At 39.7% G+C, this 16,310-nt stretch overlaps 1 protein-coding gene across 2 annotated transcripts in view; it reads left to right on the plus strand.

Annotated features, from left to right (window-relative positions):
- The window catches only part of MAP2K5 (mitogen-activated protein kinase kinase 5), a 205,271-nt gene that overhangs the window by 59,853 nt on the left and 129,108 nt on the right, over positions 1-16,310 (plus strand). For both annotated transcript variants that reach the window (XM_075007039.1, XM_075007040.1), the window contains exons 9-11: positions 4,982-5,021; positions 15,955-16,023; positions 16,112-16,193. In XM_075007039.1, the coding sequence (XP_074863140.1) occupies positions 4,982-5,021; positions 15,955-16,023; positions 16,112-16,193 (191 nt within the window). The remainder of the gene's footprint in view (positions 1-4,981; positions 5,022-15,954; positions 16,024-16,111; positions 16,194-16,310) is intronic.

Here is a 16,310-nt window from a genome sequence, read left to right on the forward strand (position 1 = left end):
GCATTCAAAATGCACTGTTAGATGTCATTACAGCAATCATACTCTTTGAATAGTGTTTTCAGCATCTAGGCAATATCATTGTGTTAGTATGAATTCTCCCGTGGCCTATAATACTGTATTCTGTGCCTAGGAAATACTCTTCAAATCCATTACCTTTCAGCTCGCCCTCTGCAGACATTAGTGCCATATGTTAACTGCGAGCATCTACTTCAGTTAATGAGAATCTAGAGCTTTGGCTTCAATGAATTTGAAGGGGGCTGCAGCATCTCACAGGGTTGGTCCCCAAACATGAATAACTGAATTTTGTATTTCTTATGTTTCACTTAAAATATTCCTAGGCCAGAACAAAAATTTACCAATTAAATTTCTTTAATAAAACTGTTTCTGAAATAATAGCTTAGCTGGCATTGATTTATTCCTGTTTCAGGATTTTAGTATTGCAATTTATGAAAAAGCTAAAATTGTGATCAAGAAAACTGGGATTTGGTGACGTCCTCAAATTAGAATATTATTTATTTATTTATTTGGGTAGAATTTCCTAACTAAAATCCTAGCCAGTAATACTATTAGTGAGCTTTGGGTCAGCAGGAGTTGGGAAAAATTTAGTCAGTTCAACATCTTGTTCACCATAAATGCATTGGCAGGTTGATAGGATAAAATGCTCTAGTTTTTTTTTTTTTTTTTTTTTTTTTTTTAAGGCCGGTACGTTCTTATCTGGAAAACTTCTAAAGCAGTGGAAAGAATCTCACTAACTTCAGTCAGACCTGGGTCCAGCAACTAATGATACACAGTAGCTGAAAAAGGGAACATGAATTTTTTTCAATTTGCCACAGTGATTGTTAGGTAATGCCTTTGCTGAGAGGAAATGTGAACAGTGCATTACATGACATTTATTATAAATGTACAGTGTAAATAAAGTACGGAAATGGGGAGAAATCAAAAGGATCTGTGCAGTTCTAAACTGAAACAAGACTTCAGTAATAACTTTGGATTTGTGAGTGGTTTACATTTGCCTCATGTTCAAAATAGCCTTTTAAACTTCTTGTTGCCGAACTTGGCTCACCCAAGTATAATGCTGCCTGTTGAAGTTTTCCTTAACAGTAAATGATTTATAGCTGTCTCCTCACAATCATATGGGTTGTAGTTTTGTCAGTGGTTCATTTGCAGAGCAAAAATAAAGCCAGAACACAAAAATAATAAGAAATGGACTTGCTCTTCCATGGCTGGTTTCTGTAAGGTGTGAACTTTTATAAATTCAAAATGTGACTTCCTTGGAATATTGTGCATGGTGCTGTTTTGGATTTTGAAATGTTCTTATTTCCTTTGGTCGATCAGGATTGACTTTAGCACAGTAGAGCAGTTGAGCATAGAGAAGTTCTTTGGTCATTAAGTTAGTGCTTGTGTATCAAACTGTGGAAGCAAAATGTAGTTGGTAAAATATGAGGAACACAAGTTAGAAGTGAAGGTAAAACAATTAAGACCTGGCCTCAGCTGCACTGAGCATTAGTGACTAGAGCTGAGTGAATACTTTCATGTCCAGTCCACCAAAACATTTTAGGTCAACTCAAAACAGTGTTTTGTTGTGTTTTGCTTTGTTTTTTTAAATCGGCCAAAGTTAAAAGTCACATGACTCTTTGTAACGAAGACTCAAAACCAAATTTTTTGAAATTGCTTGAAATTAAAAATCTTGATTTCAAAATAAAATATAGAAAGTAAGGATTTTCATTGTTGTATAGCTTTTTTTTTTTTTTTTTTTTTTTTTTGCCGAACTGCACACAAATTTGATGGTAGTTTCAAAACCTGCAAAATACATTTTTCAAAAAATCTCTTTTCAGAGGAAAAGTTTTGACACAGTTTTGAGGGAACCTGTGATTAGTTAAGTGAAGCTTCCTGATGCATAAAATATTAAATAGTAAAACAGTTTTTAGTAATACACTGTGCAGCAGTCCCACTTAGTGTAGAATCCTCTGTACTGATTAATCTACTGTCCTCATTTTGGGGCGCACTCTGCCTTAGATTCTGCACAAGCTATTTTTATCTATGTCAATGAGAGCTACAGAGCTATTTATTTTACTATAGAAAATTTTTGCCTTAAGTGCAAAAGCCAACTAAAAAACGTCTGCACTATGTAAAATATATGGAATAAAATTGATTATTTGCTACATTTTGTTTTCATGTGTTTTTCTATTTTTTTTAAGTAAGTTGTTTCAGCTCTTAGAGTTTCATGTGTTTGACATGACTGGCTAAATTAGCTCTTTCATATTGTTCAAATGCATCCTCAGCCATCAGAATTTCCATCAGAACTGTCCCTATTGAGCAACAACTGTCGCCTTTGCTTTACTTAGTTTAAATCTTTTCCATCGAAGACGTTCCTTTGAAGTATCTGTGCCAACCCAAGACCAGATTCTGCCAACTGCTGAACGCCATCAAGCTGTAGCACCTTGTAGGATTGAGCTATGGGAGTGTACTGTATTGAAATTACTACCTTATATGGTCCCTCATGCCACATTCAAGCATAGGGAGGCTCCTTTACTCATTGCTTTATAATTTGGGTGATGGTAAGATGTGTAAAGACCTCTCTCTCTCTGGGAATGGTTCTGCTTTAATCTCTAAGTATTAACCTATGGATTGGGTGGTGGCTATGTTTGAAAAACATTAAAAACAAAACAAAACCAAACCTTCAGACACAGCACATGACTGTAAGTTTTTTACAGATCCTGCAGCATCCTAAAAGTACTAAATCTTCCTATGTTACTCAGGCAGACACTAGCCAGAATGCTTAATTCCAGATTGCTGTTCTATCTAATATTGAACAAAAATATTTTCTCTGCACGCTCACTGTAACAGGTAATTACTGTAGCAAGTGCAGACTAATTTGAAGTGTTAGCTGTTAATTAAAACCTCGCCAAGATGTACCATTGTGTTTTGGGGTAACCAAAGCTCCTATTCAGACTTCATTAATCACTTTACAGTTATTGTGTTGAGGAAGGTCAAGACAATTGAGATGCTGTATCAGTCTGAAGTAAACAAATTCCCTTTCTCCCAGGTAGCATGCCATTTGCAAAGTCCGGGACACGCTGTATCCATGGGCATGGTGTCATATTTGTGGTCCAGTTCTCAATAATAATTAAATGTTAAATTGGTACTGTCAGTGCTCTGTAAACCAAACCAGGTATCTGTCCTTTGCTGGAAATTTAACCCAAACTTCCACGGATGAATTAGCGTTCATCATAATTAAATAATCAAGTCTTCCCTTTTAATTCACTTGGAAATCGGAGACCTCTCTTATGGAAAAAAGATCAGCTTACTTGACAAGCTAATTAAGTTGCCAAACTGTCCAGCACAGTACATATTAAACTAACAGACGTTAAGCATGCTATCTCAACCTGTTCATTTTCTTATCATTTTTGCTGATCTTAAAGTCAAAATGTTTTGCCACTGTTGCTTCATCCATAGTTACAGAGCAGTTCTTTTATTCCACCTGATCCATGTATTATGCATTCAATTGTCAGTCTCTCTCTTATAGCTTCATTTTACAATCTGGTGCTCTGCATCTTATACTGACATTAAAACAATACTGGTTTTGATGTATATTATACAAAATACGGTCAGTCCCTACTGACTATTCATATATTTATCAGTATCATCTCATAAAGTGTTGATTTAAAATATTTAAAATGAGCTTTTTAAGCTCCCAAGCCATTAACAGAAATTATACAAATAATTAAAAATATAAGTAAAAGTAAATGATATTCTTGTCCTGTGTTATGTATAATTTTGCATGGGAAGAAAAGTATTAAAGTTTTCTTCAGAGATAATTGCTAGCGGTACGCAGTGCTAAACTATTGTAATTCATTAAAGTTAATGCTATGTATATGACAATATTGTAGCTAGTATAATAAACCAGTACTAGATAATAAGAGTATTGAATAAAATAAGCTTAAGTGGTTGTTTGTGTATATGGAGATATACCAATCTCATAAAACTGGAAGGGACCTTCAGAGGTCATCGAGTCCAGTCCCCTGCGCTCTCAGCAGGACCTATCACCATCTCTCTCAGATTTTGTTTTTTTTAATGTATTTACCCCAGATCCATAAATGGCCCCTCTCAAGGGCTGAACTCAGAACCCTGGGTTTAGCAGGCCAATGCTCAAGCCACTGAGGTATCTCTCCCCTGTTTGTATCTAAAATGTAGACTTTTTATTTCTCCTACTCTTTGTTTAAATTCTTGGAATGATAAAGGTAAGATTATATTCATTTTACAACATCCAGTTTTAAATAGCTTGTGGGACAAATTGACACAAATTGCATTTGGATTATTATACAAAGTCCTTTTAAGAACACATAGCCATTAAGGTTTAACTGCACTCTTATAATATGTATATCAATCATACTATAACTATAGAGGCAGAATGTTAATTTCACTAATATTCTGGTTGGTCTTTTGATTACTATGAATAATCAATCACCACTGGGTTTAACACTTCAATTGATACAGCAGGGTGTCCTGTTTGTCTTAACTCTTAAAATAGTTGTAGGATTAGTGAGGGTTAGTTTGTGCTACAAAGCTAATTTTATATAAAGAGTACGTAAAAGGTTTATATCATATTTACATTACTTTGCAAGAAACTCTGACAGCCAGTTTTTTCATGTTCATATTACTGTTCAGTATAAAATTCCCTTATCCATGTGTTTATCTACAAAACATGCATAAACATAGTGTAGAACATGGTGGATTATCGAAAAAGTGTAATTGCACATAAATTCATTTTTCTGGTTAGTTACTTTTAAACACAGATACCTTGAAATGCTTTTGCTGTTTGGAAATATTATGTGGAGACCAGTTTGCACTAAAAGTGTGTTTTCACTAATTCATTTCTGTGTGAAATTAGTTTGTATGGGTTGCATGTATGTATAAAGGTAATTTTGTATGATCTCAAGTTTTTTGTTTTCTTTTAATTTTTTTTTTTGTCCTCATGCAGAGCGTATCATGTCCCTAGTGGAAAAATACTGGCGGTAAAGGTAAGATATTGTACTAATTTTCTGTTTTGTTTTGTTTTTTATCTTGACTTTGTTTTCTTTCATCTCCCTGCTGTAATGATCAGACCTTAATTTGCTTTATTGCTTTAAAAAGCCACAGCACTTAGTGTAGGGAAATCCCACTGCATAATCTAACAAGTCAAAATGGCCACAGAGCTCCCAGGTGACCAGATTCACACAGTGGTAGGTGGGGGATTATTCTTCATTGTGCTTCAGGCACCGCTATATTTCCCCCCCCCCATTTAGGTTAAGTGGGTAGATCTCAGAATAGCGGTGGTGTGTGCCATTGGGATCAAACCAGTTGGCAATCATTTTGCTTTACCACCTGAATCCTAGAATTACAGGACTAAGTGGTAGAAAGGTCACCTTGTTCATCCTGTCTCTTCCTCTGCTGATGTAGAAGCATTCCAGAGAGTACGTTCTCATGAGCTATGTGAGATGATTATTTCCCTTGAGAGATTATTCTGCTTTCTGAGACATTTTTCTGTTCTAAAAGTTGTCTTCAGTCTTCCTAAATTTTCCATTGATCACTTTATCCAATTTTGTGGGTTTCTCTGTGTCAGCATTTTTAGAACCTCTGGTGAAAGTTCCTATTGCATTTAGTATTATTTATTAAGATAAGTGACAATCTAGAATTAAGTTTAACTGAAGGCTCTGATTAACAAATAGCAAAAACTGTTTCTGATGCCACTGTACCAGTTCAGTGTATGACAAGTTGAATAACAAATACAACTTATAGTTTAAAACAAAATATTTGAAAATAAATTCCTCCTTCTCAACCAAGCTCTAAACATAGATTTTTTTTTTTTTTTTTTGCAATACCACTAAAACTTAAACAGCCCCCAGAATGCAAGGAGAAATTGGCCTTTTAGCACTTTTTAATGGTTTGGCAATATAGGTCACTAAAAACCCTAAGGTTTACTTTAATTTATGGGATAATTATTTAGAAATGTATGTACAAGTAAGGTTTTCATTTGGTGTCTCTTTCTGCTCATCCAATATCTAACCCAGGGGCAAGCAAGATCTGGCCCAGGGGCCAGATCCATCCCATCAAGCCTTTGAATGTGTCCTGTGGCCTCCCCACTGGGATCCTCCGGCATGAAGCAGCTCTAGACCTCTCAAAGCAGCTGGCTGCTCCATGTGCCTCTCTGTGCTGCACAGTGGAAGATGCAGGTGGGAGTGGCTTCACACGCTGCCCCTACCCCCAGCACAATCTGCTCCAGTTGGCTGGTCCATCGCAGACCTTCATTCCTTCCATAGAAAAGTGCAGCTCTTGACCACTTGCCAAAATCTTGGAATCTCCTCCCCTCTCAAGAATTACAGCCCACCCTGCTCTAACCAATGGTTTCTCTAATATCACTGAGGAGTTGTGTTGACTTTTTTTGCTGGGGCAGGGTGTATTTGCAGCCTTGCTTTTTGAAAGGAACCATGCCACAGTTAGCTTGTGTGAACTGGAGTAAATGCAGCTTCTGGTTACAGGCCTGAGCCGTAAGATTCTATGTAGGGAACTCTCACTTTAGTGGTTGGTCCATTCAAGGAGAACTTTCAGGATTGGTCCCTATTTTTCATGGTCACAAAAGTAGGAATCAGGAAACCTGCATCTCTGTCCCCATCTTGTCAATAATTTGCTCTCTCATTCTGAGCAAGTTGCTTAAGCTCACCCTCATTTTTAGATGGGAAATTATTAAGACCTTTGTGTTGATAAGAATGTTGTGAGGTTTGGTCATTGTAAAGTAGACAAGTAATAGAAGCCACTGTGATCTCTGTCAATGAAAGGGGGTACATATGTGTGCAGTCATTCTTATAAGAGTATATTGTTATTAAATGTAAGCATAATATAATACGGTTTGACCACCATGGTGAACACTTGCAAAACCTGTTGATAACCTGCTTTGTGCTTGTGGATAGACTTGAAAATTGCGAGTAGATTGAGCAGAAAAAAAATATTTTACATGTTGCAGATTGAAGCCCTTTATGCCATTTAGTCTTCCATAAAAACTTTTCTAGTAGATTGTGTGTGGAGGATTAGATAGATTTCCTAATATTAGTTATTTTCTAACTGGGGAAAAATCCATGTAAGAGAGTATGAACAATCCTAGCATTGTGTACTGTGCCTGATTGCCATTCCTCAGCTGCTCTAGTTTTTGCCATTCTTAAACTAGCATTTAAATGGACCATTTGATTAATCATTTGTATACTGACTATAATACTCCCAAATTTCCTTTGAGTTGTACATACTGTAAAAGACAATTATGTCGCCACAGATTAAATAAGTGAATTAAAACAGAATAGCAGCTTAATTTGACCTGTGATTTTGCTCTCGTTCCCTTTAGTGGAACGTATGCCACTCCAGCAAATAGATGAAGTCATCCATGACAGCTTGTGATGAATTGCCGTATTTATACTGGATATTTTAATAGCTTCACACTAATTTAAATTGAGCACAGAGTAAATTATAATTCAGTCACTTGACTGCTTGTATTTAACTTGACAACTCATCCTTATTTGTCCTGGAGGTGTAGTAGGGAGCGGAGGAAATGTGCCCAGGTATTTCTCGTCTAGATTTAACCCTTCCCATTTGAAATGTTAAGTGTTCAAATTCTCATATGTTTTAAGCTGCTTAGCTTGTTTATAGATGGTTGGTTTACTCTGAGCAGGAGAGCTGATATTCCTAATATCGTATCATCATTGTGGCATTCCTTCGTTCCATAGAAGCAGTGTGATGTAGTTCAAGGTCCAAGACTGGTAAATGGGGATCTGATCTCAGTGCAGATTTTACAGGGTAGCTGTCTGACTGTAGGCAACTCACTTAGGGTATGTCTGCATTGTAGATCAGCACCTGTGACTGACCCATATCAGTTGGTTTGGGCCACAGAGCTGTGAAGCTGCAGCGTAGGCAGGTTCCAGGTACAGCAGAGGAGAAGAAGGGGAGTGTTGCCTTTCTGCTTGTAGCTCCCTGTTCCTGTTTTTTCCTGGTCCTTGCTCCCTGAATTCAGTGTTCTGGTTCTCTTGGTGTGTTCACGGTGCCTGTTTGTACCTCAATTTCTCATCCATAAGTTGGGGTGACTGCTTTCCTACCATGGAGTAGCATGAGACAGAATTTACTCATGCTTATGAGGTGCTGAGATACTTCACTGCTGAGAGCATAGAAATGTCATTAAATACAATTTATGATCCTGCCCCATTCCCAGAATTTTTCCCTGTAGCTCCACTTGTGAATCATCATCTCCGCTAGTTTTGGGGGCACTGCACTTGGGTCAAACGCTTCTCATCCACAATCTCCACTCTGGCTTTCCTAGAATGTTAATAGCTGCAATTAACATCTGAGTTTTTCCCCATTTGTGAGTAATGGCTTAGTGCTAAATCGTGGGGGGCGGGTGTAAGAGCAGGGATATTATGCCCCAGGAAAAATTAGTTATTCCCAGTTTAAGGTATTTTCTGTTTTGTGGATGCATGCTGTATTATTTGTAGTTGCTTAAGCATGCAGATGCAGATACAAGTCCAGGTGTGTTTTGCCATGCAGCGTTCTGCAGAAGTCCATTTTATATCGTGGATAGACTGAGTTGATTCCTCAGATTTGAAGGGATGTATCCCAAAACTGAAAAGATCCTTTCCATGCTTGATGAACTTGCTGAACGTGGATGCAATTATTTTACCCTGTTTCACAGGTTAAACCAGGTTTAAGCCGATATTTACCAGTGGCTTGTCCAACACTGGTTTTCCCCAGGAAACAGCCAACCCTTCTATGTTTTAAAGATTGACCAGCATCTCATTCCTGGCAGTTGGTTTGTGTGTTCTGCTCCTGTAGATGCTGAACAGTGCTGAGCAAATTCACTGCAAGTTAATGAATACTTGATGAAGTTAACCTCTTTCTGCTCTCAATATGTCCAGTAGCAGATCCCAGTTATCCTTTCTTTCCCTCACAGGTCCTTTCAGAGACATTGCAATGTTTATTGGCTTTGTGCGGAGTTTACATTTTATTTTCTTTCAGTACATTCAAGCCATGTGCTTCAAGTTGTGAAGGGTGGTGCCTGGTCCTTTTTTATTGCTTGGGTGTCAGTAGTAATGGGCTTAAGGAATTATGTCCTCTTGGTCTGTTAAGCACTGTCCTGTCCCACATAGCATATTTTGAGGTGCAAGAGGTCTATCTGCAAGCAAAACCCCATTGTTGCAAAGAAACTAGGCAAAAAAGGAGCATGTGAACAGACAAAAAGCATGCTCAAATTTAGGGGAGGATATGCAGATTTTTTTCCCCACCTACTGGCCCAACTGCAGTGTTGAAAGTCCTAAATAACATGGGGTTAGTCAGCTGATACGTTATGGTTAAACATATGCCCTTCTGAACTTATGGCAACAAGCTCCAGCTCAGACACAATTGAACCTAGAGCCATATACACATGTTTGTGTACCGTTAGAGATGGTTTCTCTAATAATGTGGAAAATGCAACTTTTACTTTAGGCAGATAATACATAGGAGCTATTCTGAGGTTTCCTGGCTCTGCAGAGCTGGCATGTGACTGTAATTTTTTCCTTTAGTTTCCCCATTTTTCATTTATTTATTTGGAGCACATGGGGCTGACACACATGCAGAAGTTGTAGGGTTACCCCTCTGTAAGTCATCTTTAACATTAGAATGCGGAACCTGTATGTAATTATAGTTTAGTTCAAAACCATGGGAGACTTTTCTTCATGGCAATTGGGTGATTGGATACTGGTCCTGTATTTGACACTGACCATGCTATAACTAGTCAGTGTTTTGTTCAGTGAAGTCTTCAGTGAAGTGAGCAGGGAAACATTTTATTGTCAGTGGTCTTTAATAAAACATGATTAATCTGTATATTTTTTAAGTAGGATTAAACTACATTAATATGTTAATTGGCAGAAGTGGTATAGTGGTTCAGCAAATTATTTTAAGTTTTTCAGACTGAAAAATGTAAGTGACTATTGCTAGCAATTGACTATTGATCTGTAGAAGTGTGTTAAATGTTTCTTGGCAGCCCTATATTACAGTTACAATTTAGTTTAGTGCAAGCTTTTATAAACAACCCTAAAGCAAACTCTTGATAGAAACTAGTTATGCTTTTTTCTTTTAGACAGGCATCAATACTGTAAAATTTATGTTTGGAAATGGTCTTTCTCTTTATTTTGTTTCATCAGCAATATATGCAACACATAATTTGGGTTCTATTAATTTTGCAGAAGCACTGCTGTTGCTCTGTAGTTCTCACTCTAAGATAGCATATGGGTGGAGAAAGTAAGACTAAGGATAACATGCATTTCATGCCAATCAATTTCAAATTTATTAGTGTAACGTCTTACTAATTAACCACAACCCTCAAATATTTAAATCATTACAATGCCAGAGGGGGACAAAAACCAGCTTCAACTTATCTCTTAAATTTAAAATATATGTTTAAAACTCTCCCATAAAATAATAAATAAAATGAAATGACAAAAGCTGCCAATAAGTTGACCCATTTAGGACTCAAAGAAAATTAACTTTGCACAGTTCTTTCCTGGTTTTTGCTGATGCTGAGGCAAATCAAGATAATGCCTATATAAATGGCCTATTAATGTTACATACCAGCTATTCTAATTTTTGAACCAATGGTGCAAAAGACTGTTGTGCCAGGATTGAAGATAGCTATTTATTTCTCCAAAGATAATCAAAGCTACAAAATAGTAAACAGCACTGCAAATCTTCAGCATATCTGACCTGGCTGTTTGAAAATGGAGAGTCATAAACATATCCCTTAGCTGCAGCTGCTTTTTTATAATTTTGAAGATATTACACATTAAATGAGGAAGTCAGGAACATATAATGATTGTGTTAACATCTGTGATATCCAATCATTCTCCACTATCTTCAGTGCTAAGCTTAATTTAGATGGGGATAGCCAACCTTTTTCCATCAGGGCTACATGGCAATTCCTTACAAGTTCCGGGGGCCGTGCCCCTCCCATCTCCAGGCTTAACCCCTCTCAGCCCCAAACTGCACACCCCCAAGCTCAACCCCTTGCAGCCTCAAACCCAGGATTAACTTACCACACACAGTAGCTCCGTGTGCTCCTGCCCCCTGCTGCACCTTCACTGGGCCTCATTCTCCTCCTCGCTGCAGCTTCAGCTCCCCACAGCGCTCCTACTCCCTTCCCCACATACGGCGTGTGGCTCTGTACCCTGCCGCGCTGAAATAATGGGACTCAGTTTAATTGGTTTAATGGCCAGATCCTTCCTCTGGCTGTTAAACCAATTAAATTGAGTTCTACTCTTTCAGTGCAGCAGGGCAGGGAGCCAGAGGACAGGTGAGTGGTGGCAGCGCCTGGAGCTGCAAATGGCTCCTTAAAGAGCCACCAGTGGCTTGGAGCCCCCCAACCAGGCTTTCAAAATGGCACTGCAGCTGGCTCCACAGGCCACATAGAAAGGCTCCGTGGGCTGGATTCTGGGCTGAGGGCCATGTGTTGGCCACCCCTGATTTAGATTATCACGATCTTGCTTAAATTCCTGAACCAACCTAGAATTCTAGAGCAAAGGCAGTACCTTAGCAGAATTCACAGAACACTAATTGTGTGTTGCGTACCCTGCTGATGAAACAAAATAGAGAGGGAGACTGTTTCCAGAATGCAGCTGTCAATGAACTTGCAAGAGCCAGGAAAGCTTTCAATTTTATGTCTGTTAGGCTATTACTCCAGGCATAAGCTTGGCATCTGATGTAAATTTGTATTATACTTGGAGTATGTAAGAGTGTGGCTTCTGCTATAGGTGCACACATGCAGAAGATAGTCTTTTGAATAGCATTGCCATTTGGGGCTGTGCATGTAACCTGTGCTACTTATACAAAGGCATAATGGGTGGTTCTGCCATGGTCCTCTTTTGGGTCCCTGTTACCAGCTGTGGTTGCAAAAAGGAAGCTGGTGATTGTCTGACGCAGTAATTCCTAGATTTGGCTAAATTTCTCAAACTCTTCAAGAAAACCTCCAGAACTCTTCTGACCCATTGACACATGACTTCTGTGAGTATCAAACCATCTGGACTGAATGTTTACAGGTCAGACCCCCCCTGTACTGGCCCACTTAGTAGGGCAGATTTGAAACCTCTGGGTTTCAAGCTCTACCCCTTCTGCAATGGACTAATTTAATTGAAAGATGGGAGCAGCTGCACCTCCTCTCCTTAGGAGAGTCCTGTGCACTGAGCATGGGCATTGCCTTTCATTCTTCTCAAGAATGTATAGATTGTGAGACCTGTGGCTGAAGTGCGATAGTCTCGAGTAATATCTGAAAGTTTGTCAGATCCTGCAGAGACTGGCTCCAGAGGGCTGATAATGAATGCTCCCACTTTATCAAGCAGCCCCAAAGATCAGCACAAATGAGGCAGCATCAAGATGAGACGTAGCAATGGCCCCAAAGTTGAACCCACCATTGCTGGTGGGCACACCTCCAGTACCTTATGCTGACACAAGAGAGGCTGCTTCAGATGGAGAGTCAGGCACTCCAGGGAGAGCTCAGCATCTTCCCACAAAGAATGATTATCCTGAGAATAAAACTGGCAAGCCCAGATGGGGTTGAGGGCTGGTGATAGGCACCTTGCAGCACCTCATTAGCATAATAGCGGCCACGGCACTTCGAAAGTGCCACTTTTGATCATGTGCAGCTTGTTTACATGGGGTCCTTTTCGAGGGCTGCATTCTGCCTGACTGAATTGACCTCGTCAACTCTGGCCTTCTTCTTGATTAGCACGCCCTTCTTTTCATCAACCTGTATAATTAGACCTGCCTCTAGAACTTCCACTCTAATGCATCTGATGAAGTGGGTCTTTGCCCACAAAAGCTTATGCTTCAAAAAATCTGTTTAGTCTATAAAGTGCCACAGGACTTCTCCTTGTTTTTGCAGATACATATTAACACAGCTATCCCTCTGATACATGATGGATGTGATTTGCCAGAGAGGACATTGCAAGTGCCCAAACTTCTGTTCCGGGGGAGGCATGAGCCTGCTTTATGTAGCAGATGGTTTTCTGTGATTGTGATCTCTGAGCCACCTATACATCTCTTTCCTGACATCCCTATTCTTCAGGGTGACAGCAAAAGTCAGATAATTGATCCTAAAAACTTCCCATCTCACTAAGGCAATTTTGGCTCTCAGCTTTTGCTCATGCTTATTCAGCCTCGTATTTATCTTCCATCCTGTCAGGATGTGATATCTTAAAACCACTGAAAGATATTGTACTCAGACCATTGACCTGACAGCGTAGATGTTGGCTGATTGCACACGGCTGACAGATTGTTCCCAACAAATTCAAGAAATCCTCCTATGGAGCAACAAACCACTACGGAAGATCCACTCATCCAAATGGAAATGGGTCTCCACGTGAACACTCCAGCATAATCTGGAGCCATCTGAAGCTTTGATACTCAGCATCCTCAGCTACAAGCTGTATTTGAAACAAGCTGCACTAGCACTTAGTCCTTTCAGACTCCATCTTACAGCTATTTCAGCATGCCAGGCTCCAATATCTTCATACTTCTCCCATCCAACAATATTGAGATCTTAAGGACTTCTGTTTACTGATCCACCCCCTACATGTAATTGCAGCATTGTTCTCTGACCATTCATGGAGTCTTTCAGCCATTATTGGATTGTTTAATTCATCACTTTATCCTTGTGACAGTTTCTGGGTATCATCACTTCAGTGTGGAGAGTCTGCAAACTCCTGGCCATTATGTCCAGGCCTCCCTGTGTATCCTTTCACAGGAACAAGATAGCTCTGAGGCCACGTGCTATATTCATCCCTGAGGTCGTCTTGGAATTTCACCTGAAGCAGTCATTTAACCTACTAATTTTCTTCCTAACGTTACAGTCAACACCAGCAGAAAAGAGTCTACCCTGGACATTTCCAGAGTCTTGCTTTGTTATCACAAGGCCAAGACATTTAGTCTTTCTCCCCATATTTTTCTGTCTGTATCCACCTGGTTGAAAAGACACATCATCTCCTCAGAAATAATATTTAGGTGGATCACTCTGTACATCTCCTGTTACCAGTTAGCTGGCAAACCTCTTCCTCCGGACATCAGAGCATACTCCTTTGAGGTGCATGCAGTGGAGTTGACCCACTTCAAACACGTAGCAGTGTCAGAGATTTGCAAACAGCAAAGTGGAGCAAATCACTGACTTTTGTCAAAGATTGCACTCTACTCATGGCACTTAGTGCTGATGCCAGATTCAGGGGGTCAGTCCTTCAATCGTTAGCAGTTGAAAGCAGCTGGCATTCCTCATTCTCACTGTCCAGAAGGGATACCGTTGGCCAGTCCCATACAGAGGGCTCCATAGTTATACAAACTTGAGGACAATGGTTTCACACCCTACGATAACTGTGGGTCTTTGAGATGTTGTGGTCAGTGCAGATCCCGTGGCCAGTCCTCCAGCTCTTCTTTTTCAGGGGTCCTTGGCAGCATGGTCTTTAAATTATGAGGGACCAGAGGGAGAGTCCTTGTCCTTTATTCTTTATATCAGAGCCCAAGAAGGCACAAGACACATGCATAGCCCCCTACATAAGCCACTATTCAGAATACTTGGTCCACGTTGTATCCATGCTGACTTGCTCTGGAAAATTCATTCAAATGCTGCAGCATTCACTTAGAATGTGAAAAGTATTCTGGCTGCATTCTGCAAAGTTTATCATGGTCCTAGAGTTTTAGATGTTTTGCCGTGCCATCAGCAGGTTAAAGGTGCTCATGCCATGGTGGGAATTTGAGTTGCCAACCCTCCAAGATGGCCCTGAAGTCTCCTGGAATCAGCATCAATTCACCAGTGGCTATGAATGTAATCTGGGAGACTTACAGTAGGATATTTTAAGAAAATTACATTACGTCATTTTGGTGGCGGGGATTGACAGAAGGGAAGCTTCAGTCCGAGGTGTTAACACTAGTTGACCTGAGTTCTGTTTGTGCACTGCTGCAGAGTTGATTAACATTGTTTTTCTGTGCTCTAGCTCCCCTGTCTGTAAAATGAGGCTGTCTTTTTAGGTGTGTTTGAATAGTTGTAAACGTGCTGTAGTATCCTTGATTTGAAGATGCCTTTATAAGTTCAAAGTGTTAGGTGTGCTACCACAGCTTTTTCTGTGTATTTAAAAAAAATAAAATAAAATAGAAGGAGCCAGTACTCAGCCGGCTCCCCGCCCCCAACCAACAGCCAATCCTGCAGTGCCAGCACAAAAAAAGCACTGAATGCACTGCGTGTTACTGTTAGGGTAAATTATTCCTTCTGCTCCTTATGGAACTTGTGTGGCCAAAATAGGAGTTGAGCTTGTGACTAACTTTTAAAAGGAAGTACAGTAATCCCTCGATTTACATGGAGGTTGCATCCTGAGCAACTTCTGTGTAAATCAGATTTTGCGTGAATTGGGGGGTGGTGTTGGGGGAGATCCCTGAAATGCCCCTGGCTGGGGGAGTAGGAAGCTGAAGCCTTGGCAGAGCTCTGCTGCTCCCTGGTTTTTCCCACCTGGGGGAAGCCAGGAAGCAGCAGTGCTCCACCGCTGTTCTAGCCGCTTTAGCTGCCGGCTTCCCCCAACTGGGGGAATTGGGGTCAGAGGGGAAGCCATGCAGCCCCTGGCTTCTCCCAGCTGTGTGCCTTCCAGGTTCTCCCAATTGAGGGAGCCAGGGGCTGTGGGCGGGGGGGAAGGGGCCTGGTTTCGATTTACACTTAACTTGTGTTGATGCGAGTTAAGCGCAGATCGAAATTGTGCTTCTCAAGAGCTTACTATAATTTTATCCTTTGGGCTCTAGTTACTTTTCTCTGCCGTTTCTGGCTTCCTTCTTTTCTTTCACAAATACACTATCAATGTATGATGTTGGTTTTAATTCTATATCATTTGCTGTATTTTATTTCAGAACAGATAATGTTTCTAATATTTATATTTTTAGCTCATACCTTTAGATATTACACTGGAACTTCAGAAGCAGATTATGTCGGAATTAGAAATCCTTTATAAGGTATTCTTTTTATTGCACTCAAAATTATGTTTGTCTATAGTCTTTATGCAGCAGGGTTTCTGAAGAGGTTTTTCCTTTCCTTTTCCAGTGCGACTCATCTTATATCATAGGATTTTATGGCGCTTTTTTTGTAGAAAACAGAATTTCACTATGTACAGAATTCATGGATGGTGAGTCGAGTATTTTATGTACTCTTCATTGTAAAAAAAAAAACAAAACAAAACAAAACGTGTAATTGTTAAAATATATAAAGATATTTACTTGCTATGTATAGAATATGATCATTT

Source organism: Carettochelys insculpta, chromosome 12 (assembly GCF_033958435.1).
Source record: "Carettochelys insculpta isolate YL-2023 chromosome 12, ASM3395843v1, whole genome shotgun sequence".
Classification (NCBI taxonomy): Eukaryota; Metazoa; Chordata; order Testudines; family Carettochelyidae; genus Carettochelys; species Carettochelys insculpta.